The following is an 8738-nucleotide window of genomic DNA, read 5'->3' on the forward strand; positions in this document are numbered from 1 at the left end:
ATACACATGAAATAAATTGTGATAAATGAATTGCATGAAACTAAAATGTTACAAAACATGTCGAGCTGGGCGTCATTCAAATATTTTCCAAGAATATTATTGGTCGGTGTCACTGCAAGGGGCGGTGTTGTTGTGGAGTACAGAGGAAGTAAGATCGCACTGCTGCACTTTGGACTAATAGTATTAAAAATACACAGTATTGTACTCCAGATAACACAAAGAAATAAGGTATGTACAATAACTTGCTATAAATATAAAGAATTATCATCAGTCTTTGCACAGTGTTAGTGACGTAACTCCCTATTATCGAAATGACCCATGTCAATGTGTATATTTATTTAGTTTCTATCACGTTGTTAAATGGATGCATTTCTGCCTTCAAAAACGTGCTTCTTACTTAGTTTTTTTTTTTATATATACAACCAATCGTTATCTGGTGCAAGCACAAGCGTCAACCTGCAAGATACGCACTGTTTATCTGCTTGAAACATGATTTTTAGAAATGTTACACATAACAAACCGCCTCACTTAAAACGAAATGGCTATATTTCTTTACAAAAAGATAGATATGTTTAATGTTTTTCACATCTTTAATATGAATTTAGCATATCTGATTTCCTTGTGTTGCATCCCTTGTGGCTGAATGGACTATCTCTATATGTAGACCTTATAGTCACCATGGCAACTGAGGGGGATCCCTCAGACTTGGTCAAAGTCTTACATCTCCTGGTACTTTCCTTCTCCTGGGGCATGCAAGTTTGGGTTTCATTCATTGGAGGTAAGAGAAGCTGAGAATTTGAGTGCACTGAGCTTTTCCTAATATTTTACTTTTGGTTTTTGCAGGTTTTGCATTGGTGTGGCAGGTGACAAGACACACCTTCGGCCTAGTGCAGAGTAAACTCTTCCCGGTTTATTTCTACTGTCTGCTGGGAAGCCATTTTGTCAGTCTGGCTATTTATGCAGTGTATCATCCGAGAGAGCTGCTGGACACACATGAAACGGTGCAGGTAAAGCAATTACGTTATTATGCTCGCAAATCTCCATCGTGTTGTCTTGGATTTTGTTCTTTTGCAGATGCTTCTGTATTTTGTGGCGTTGGTGATGGCGGGTCTAAACGCTCAGTGGTTTGGTCCAGCTGCTACTGAAGTTATGTTCCTTTTGAGGGAGGTGGAGAAGGAGCACGGTCTCGGTAATCAGATCGGACTGAGTGCCGAAAAGGAAGGTTATGCCAAACTCAAAGAGCAAGACCCCAAGTATAAAGCCTACAAAAGAACGTTCGGCCGCTATCACGGGTTGACCAACCTCTGTAACCTGATCGGAGTCATCTGCACCACAACTAATTTGATCTACATTGGTTTGAATCTACCTACAATTTAGACACGGTGAGGTTGCAGGTTCTAGTTGGGTCCAAATATCCAATACAGAGTACCTATATTAATACCCAACCTATTGCAAAAACAAACTGATCTCCATCCAGTACGGGGCGACGTCGAATCCATTTAAACAAACACGTATGTTAAGCACACATTTGAAGCATGACTTTTGGATTTGCCCAGATGGAAAGCAATGTTTTTAGTTTTATGTAGAACCTGATGTTCATGGATAACCTAAGCACTAACTCTCATCTGGATTTGAGTGTTCTGTCAAATGAGCCATAATATGTTTTATTATAAGCAGACTACAGAACATAGCACCATGTTGGCCAGCAAGCTTATAATTGTTAGTGCTGACATCAGCATTAATAATGAAATCATTTATTGGATAAAGTGGTGTGAAAGTACGATTGATTGTGCCTTACTGATATTTACTTTTCGAAAGCTGTGATTTGAAATTATTTTTACGTATGATTGTTTTACAAGGTTTAGATTCTAACAAATAAAACACCACTGTATGGTCAAGCAAAATATTTATTTTTTCATTTAATTAAAGTAAAAACAATTTCTTCCAGGGAAAAAAAACTAAAGGGGACAATGTTCCTTCCTTCCAGGAAATGTTGCAGTCAGGAATTAAAATCTCTTTATGCAAAGAACAAGTTAGTCAAGTAATTAAATCATGTTTACAAGAGTAGGGAGTAATGTTTCCATAATAGAGCCTCTCATAGGGTCACAGATCGATTGGTCATCAAGAAAAGACAATTGCTGTTGAAAGCACAGACAAAACAAAAGATAAACAATCAGTAAACGTGGGTGGATTGTGTGAGCAAGAGGAAGTACAGAAACAAAAGATTTTTCCATTACATTTTCCTCATTCCTAACACAAGGAAGTGGATTTTGGTCAGTGCAGGACAAAAAGTCACAACAATGTGAAATCTTAGGACCAAATGTATTCAAATGATGCCCCGAAATAACCTATTGACTCAATTATGAGATTTGTTCAATCATGTCTAATTTGTGTGTACAATGAAGGTGGGATTTATTTTTCTATCCAAAATCAAGATGCAAAATAACAAAAAGATGCCACACCCATGCTCAGAGTTAGTGGAAAGTGACTATTGCTGAAGTAGTTTGCAGTCGTGTTAAGAAACTCCAAGGCGGGTACTGTCTGTTTTGGATCATGCGCGTTCACGTGCGTATGCAGAGTGGAGCTTCGCACACGCGCTCGCTCACAAACAGCCTCAGGTGGCGGCTGACTTGGCTGGCTGACGGTTGCTTCACTTTCTGCACCAACCGTCACACACGCACACTGACAAGGAGCTCCAGCAGCTGGAATCCGGGAGCCAAAGCACTCTTCCCCGGGTAGAGGACGACTTTTGAGGGGGGTTCACTTTACCACGACATCTCGCCCAACAGTGGTGGGAAGATAGGAACTTCCGTATGAAGGTACGTTGTTTCCTTCCTTGTGTTATTTTCCTGCTCCACCTTCCTTTGTCAAACTCCCACTTAAGTCACTTTTGCGTTCATTTGAGTGAGTCTTTTTGCAACACTGCACGCCCCGTAAAAAAAAAAAAAAACAACTAAGAACAAAAATTGGTAGATTGGCTTTGGAAATAAAGCTCCTCCGTGTTTGCTCGTCTTAACGATGTGACAGCTGCTGCCACAGAAATCAATAGGAATAAATGGATATTTCCAGGGGGGGTTGGTGGAAGGCAGGCACCCTGCTCACTGCCCCTGGCTATGCAAGTAAATAATCTGCCTGCACAATCCCCGGGCCTGCCTCTTTTTAATATTTTATAAATATCTCTATCTATCTATCTATCTATCTATCTATCTATCTATCTATCTATCTATCTATCTATCTATCTATCTATCTATCTATCTATCTATCTATCTATCTATCTATCTATCTATCTATCTAATAATGCTTCATGTTCGTTGTTTTGGGAATAATGCAACTCTCCAATACACCATATTATTTTATAAGGCTGCAAAAGCAAATGAAGTGCACCTTAAATGCAAGCCAGGCTCAAAGAGAATTTGATTTAGGAGCCTCCTTCCACCACTGTTTGACAACTTGTGTTACATTTGTGGTTTGCAAACCTACCAAGGCACAAATTGAACCATGTTGCAGTTGTTGTTGTTTTTTTTATAAATGGTTCCAGATATATTAATGAGAACTTGAGAACAGAATTAAGCAAAACATTTGAGTGTAGTTAACACAGCCAGCAAACATAAGCAAACTAAGCAGATGCTTAGTGCGCAACCACTAGGGGACGCTCAAGAGTATGTTTTAATTTGCTCATTTTGGAGTAAGGACGAAAAGCAGAGTAACGCAAAAAAAATTACATTTCTATATTAAAGAGGTAAGGGGGAATACAATTCTGCTCGGGATCCCACGTATTTCACAAGTCTGCAAAAAGTGGATAAAAATGTATTTGCTTGCAGGCAATGTGACACAGTAAACATGAAGAACATGTGACTGGGTTTATTCTGTACTTCGGGTTTTTGGAGAGCTGATGGGAAATGGAAAAGTGGGCGGATCAATGCTGTGGCCCCCTCGGAGACCCTTATGCATCATGTGATGTCTTTAACCATTACAAAACTTCCATTTAATCTTTTCTTTTGAAAAAGAAAAAAAAATGGGAAAAAAAGAAATATATTTAGTTACTGTTGTTACAGCAACAACAAACCAGACTGTAAAAAAAAAAAAAAAATCAGTAATGGGAAAGAAAACAAATCTAATAAATATTGATGACATGTTGTTACTTCAACTTACAAATCGAGAAGTTCCATAAAACTGTCAGTCTGAGCCGCAACATTAACAAGAGCATTAAGACAATCTATCAATGTGTTTTACAGGGCTACTTTTGGCAGCTCTAGTTTCTCACTTCAGCATGATATAGCCATCACTCTCACCCTGGAGGTTTTCCTTATTGCCATTTAAAAGCCCAACCACCAACTCACTGTTTTTGCCGCTAATGGGTATTCCCTGCAGCTGAGCCCGGGTCTAGTCGCCACGGTGACGACTCATCAGAGTAGCAGGGCCTCGCCGCACCGATTGATCGGCAGCGGTGCTTATGTGGGGGGGATGGAAGCTCTGATAAGCAGTCCAGATCCTCTCCTTCTCCTCACACGGCTCACATAATAGGGCCTGCTGATGGACAGATGGTTGAAACCTCCTGTAATTCGAGAGCGTAACTGCTGTTTTCATTTCACAAACATCTGCACCTGTATGATAAAACTCTAGCCAAATCCTAAATGCACTTGAATGTTGGTAGATAATCATTTTTAGACAATTTGTCAAATTTAATATTGATGTTTGTTTCCTATCTTGTGAACTGATTAATATTGCATAGATGGACATCCTTAATTATGAATCGTAACGCATAATTAAAGGAAATAAGAGAACATCTTTTATTTCAGTATCAAATAATTTCAATTTTTCTCTTGGATTTCTAGATGGCGTCAAACGACTCCCGCCTCCAACAGCCGCCGTCCCAGAAGGATGCGGCCGACCAGAACTTTGACTACATGTTCAAACTGCTGATCATCGGCAACAGCAGTGTTGGGAAAACCTCGTTCCTGTTCCGCTACGCGGACGACTCCTTCACCTCAGCGTTTGTCAGCACCGTAGGAATTGATTTCAAAGTCAAAACAGTCTTCCGCAATGACAAAAGGATCAAACTGCAGATCTGGGTGAGCTTTTTCTTTTTTCCAGCATTGTATTGTGAAAGTGAAACAATTAGTGGGGACCCGCATGTTCTCTAATACCAAGCAATGAAAATTGATGTTGTGAAGGCACTTAAAGCATTCAGTGCTTTGTACAAGAGTCAGACCAAAAAAAAAAAAAAGAAAGCCAACATCCTCTAAACGTTACCCTCTAAATTGTGCAAGTGCTTGAGGTGTTACTCAGTCATTCTTACGCAAAAGCATTATCGGGCATCTCGTACATATAAGACGAGTCACGCCGAGGTTTGAAGCAGCCCCGTCTTGTTTGCCTTACTGACTCGTGTCAATTTTTTCTCAAGAGTATTGCGTTCTTCCCAAATGTTGATTTACATTGATAAGACTGATCAAACAGATGATTCACTTCAACGAAATAATATTTGAGCCACTGCAATGACGCGTCCACTGAGCCCACACCAAAACACACACTCACTTCCTTGAACTTGAGCTTTTGTCAAGTGATGTGACACATGTAAAGAATTCTCCCAAAACTGACGTATAATTTGGTTGCAAGAAGATTTTTCAGAATGCGGGTTTACTTGTCTGCCCGGTCCTGTTTTTCGTCTGCTCACAGACCGGTATTTCCTAAGTTCAGGAAGCTGAGGAAGTTCCTTTATCGTTGTGGTGGAGACATATGAGGATAAACTGGAATGCTAAGATAGCGTGTTTTTAAATGGCGGTAATTTGTCGTTCATTTCTTATCAACCCGCTGACCATTAAATTCATGCTAGCTCCAGCTTCCTTGAACGCCATCTGAAAGATATTTCACCATTCTTATTTTTATTTTCTTTTTTCACTGAGGCGTCCCTGCCAGCTGCCAGGCGCTTCTTTGTGCATCATGGAAACAGGCGTGACTGATAATGCGCCACATGGCCCTTGCACCAGGGATGTACAATGTTTTCATCCTTTTCCTTTTGTGCGGAGATGTGTGTTCTGATGGCTGTGTAAATACACACCTTTCACACACAGTGTAAACTCTACAGCTCGCTAGCTATAGCGACTACCAGCTGCTAGCCAAAAATGCTATTTTTATATGAAAGTATTCCCAGTTTTTTCACACGTTCATATATCGTAGCAACAGTAAATGAGGTGGCCAAAATAAATTAATCTGCAATGATATTTCTGAGGAAGGGATTACGTTTTGCAGCGTGATCCGCTAGTCCTCACTGTAATTGAACATTCATGACCCTGAGTGCCCCCGTGGTTACCTGGACAACACTTTGCTCATCACTGTGTTAGGAAACGTCAGACAAACGAACACAAACACGACCTTGATGTAAATGAAAGACGTTACTTAGTAACCAATTCCCGCTCAATCGCCCTCGTTTAGCTTTATTCCCATGAGCATCCAGGAAACCAATTACATACATAAATAAGAGCAGACATAATTGATGATGTGTATTTTTCCTCCTTATAAGTATTGATGATGTCACAAGTTCACCCTGGTGGGGTAATCACTGCATACTTTCCGAGTAGGGCGCGAAAATGCAACAATGCTGACAATGTGAACAGTAGTGCCCCCTTGTGGTGATATATATAACAAAACAAAATGTATACCTTCATGTATTTGCAGTCACTACTTTGGAGCTCAACCTTGATACAGTTCAATTTTGCAAACTACAAACAAACAAATGTCCTAAAATACAATAATAGTGAACATATACCCTAAATGCTGTCTTGTATTTATTTTTTTTGCTCTTATCTGTGCCCTATTTTACAGCGAGTGTAGTGTGTGATGGATTTTGGGGGATTCTCCATATACTGTATTTGTGTTTTTGCAGGACACAGCCGGGCAAGAGCGTTATCGTACTATCACCACAGCCTACTACAGAGGTGCCATGGGCTTCCTGCTCATGTATGACATCACTAACCAGGACTCCTTCAATGCAGTTCAAGACTGGTGTGTTTTGCATGTATTTAATTTTGTTAGACCTAGTGATAGGGAAATGAAGCTTCAAATTTGCTTCATGAACCAGTTTTGTGTATTTACATTACTCTTGTACTTTCTCTTTAACAATGGGCTGAAAATAAAGTAATAGTGGGAGTATTGGGATTATAAAGAAAATTCACGTTTTCTTATAATTTGTCATGTGTTCTGCAGGGCGACACAGATTAAAACATACTCTTGGGACAATGCTCAGGTGATCCTAATCGGTAACAAGTGTGACCTCGAGGATGACCGGCTCATACCGACAGAAGATGGCCAACGTCTGGCGGAGGATCTTGGTGCGGAATACTTTTTTTTCAGTTGTGAATTCATTCAGCACGTCGTAAACCAGAGCGTATCTCTCTCGCCATCAGGTTTCCAGTTCTTCGAGGCCAGTGCGAAGGACAACATCAACGTCAAGCAGGTGTTTGAGCGCTTAGTGGATGTCATCTGTGAGAAGATGAACGAGAGCAATGAGGGAGACTTAAGCTTAATGCCCAACCACAGGAATCAGGGCCTGACAGACTCGTCCTCCGACGGTCAAGGGAACTGTGCTTGCTAAACCGCACACACACACACACACACACACAGGAGTGATAATCTTCTTTCTCTGTGCCTCAACTCTGGGAATCGCTGCTCTTCTTCTGTTCACTGTAGCCCCGCCCACCACAATAGGCAAAAAGCTGAGATAATCATTTCACTGTTAGACTCTCTCTTGCCTCCCCAGGAAAGGCCTCAAGGCTCATTTAAGTGGAGTGATAATATTAGATAACATCCCCATACTCTCCCTTCTTTTTGGATTTCATGAAATTGTGCAGGTGTACCTAATGTAGTGTCCAGTCAGTGGATTTGTGATTCGCCTTTAGCTTACCTGTTTTTTTATTTTCACTTTTGTAAAAAAAAAAAAAAGCCAGTTGATTATTTCATTAGGACATTGCACCAAAGATGAAACGAATCTCAATCGTGTGATTTTTAGTTATCATATATCGAAAGACCTGTCAGATGAATTCATCTTGTCCCTTTTGATTCTTGGGATATTTTCTCCAATGTGAGACAAAGAGCCTGTTGATCCATGTGAGGAAGTCGTTTTACATTTTTTACCACTGACTTACCGTTGGCTGATTCATAAATCAAGTGTCAACTTGTGTGTGTTCAAATGTGCAACGATCTCACCCCAGAAAAGGAAATGCATGTTCTTATAAGAGATTGATATCACAACTATTTTTTTCTGCCGACTGTTGCTGGTTCACATAAAATACACTAACTCGTTCCTCCATTGTATTTGCTCTCATTGGATTGTACTGTTTTACCTACCAGGGGGATTTGAACTGTTTTATGATGTTGACAACCAAACATTGAAAGGTTAAACCTTCAAATTAATTTGAAAAACATTCATCTTCATTGTTATGCATACCAATGTCTGTCTGTCTGTCTGTCAGCAAGTGAAAGCAACACTTTCTGGTTTAGTTAGTCATGATGCTATCACTAGCTTATGTAGCACACAATTGGCTTGTATTCAACCATATATATTGTATATGATCATATTAATGTCCAACTTTGTCTTTAGTTGCTCCTGTGTCCCGTACTCATAACATGCACTTATGTATGATGGATATAATATAAATGATACAAAGTTCAAACAGTTGGCAGTTGACTTGAACTCTATTATTTTTGTGTGTAATTTTATGTCCATCACTGATGCGAGTAAA

The 8738-nt window shown here is 39.9% G+C and overlaps 2 protein-coding genes across 3 annotated transcripts; both read left to right on the forward strand.

Annotated features, from left to right (window-relative positions):
• The first annotated feature begins 111 nt into the window (after positions 1 to 111).
• Positions 112 to 1904, forward strand: tmem205 (transmembrane protein 205). 2 transcript variants are annotated; one of them, XM_037257398.1, is made up of 4 exons: positions 112 to 228; positions 665 to 778; positions 844 to 1007; positions 1075 to 1904. In XM_037257398.1, the coding sequence occupies exons 2-4, from the start codon at positions 679 to 681 to the stop codon at positions 1375 to 1377; spliced, it is 567 nt and encodes a 188-aa protein (XP_037113293.1). In that variant the 5' UTR covers positions 112 to 228; positions 665 to 678; the 3' UTR covers positions 1378 to 1904. The 2 variants fall into 2 exon arrangements, with proteins under 2 accessions (XP_037113293.1, XP_037113294.1); XM_037257399.1 differs by having other exon boundaries at positions 119 to 228; positions 674 to 778.
• Positions 1905 to 2508: 604 nt separating this feature from the next.
• On the forward strand, positions 2509 to 8671 carry rab3db (RAB3D, member RAS oncogene family, b). Its single transcript, XM_037257397.1, has 5 exons — positions 2509 to 2819; positions 4836 to 5072; positions 6884 to 7002; positions 7204 to 7328; positions 7404 to 8671. Exons 1-5 carry the CDS (start codon positions 2814 to 2816, stop codon positions 7589 to 7591), a joined length of 675 nt encoding a protein of 224 aa, XP_037113292.1. The 5' UTR covers positions 2509 to 2813; the 3' UTR covers positions 7592 to 8671.
• The last annotated feature ends 67 nt before the right edge of the window (positions 8672 to 8738 follow it).

This window comes from Syngnathus acus, chromosome 8, assembly GCF_901709675.1.
Source record: "Syngnathus acus chromosome 8, fSynAcu1.2, whole genome shotgun sequence".
Classification (NCBI taxonomy): Eukaryota; Metazoa; Chordata; class Actinopteri; order Syngnathiformes; family Syngnathidae; genus Syngnathus; species Syngnathus acus.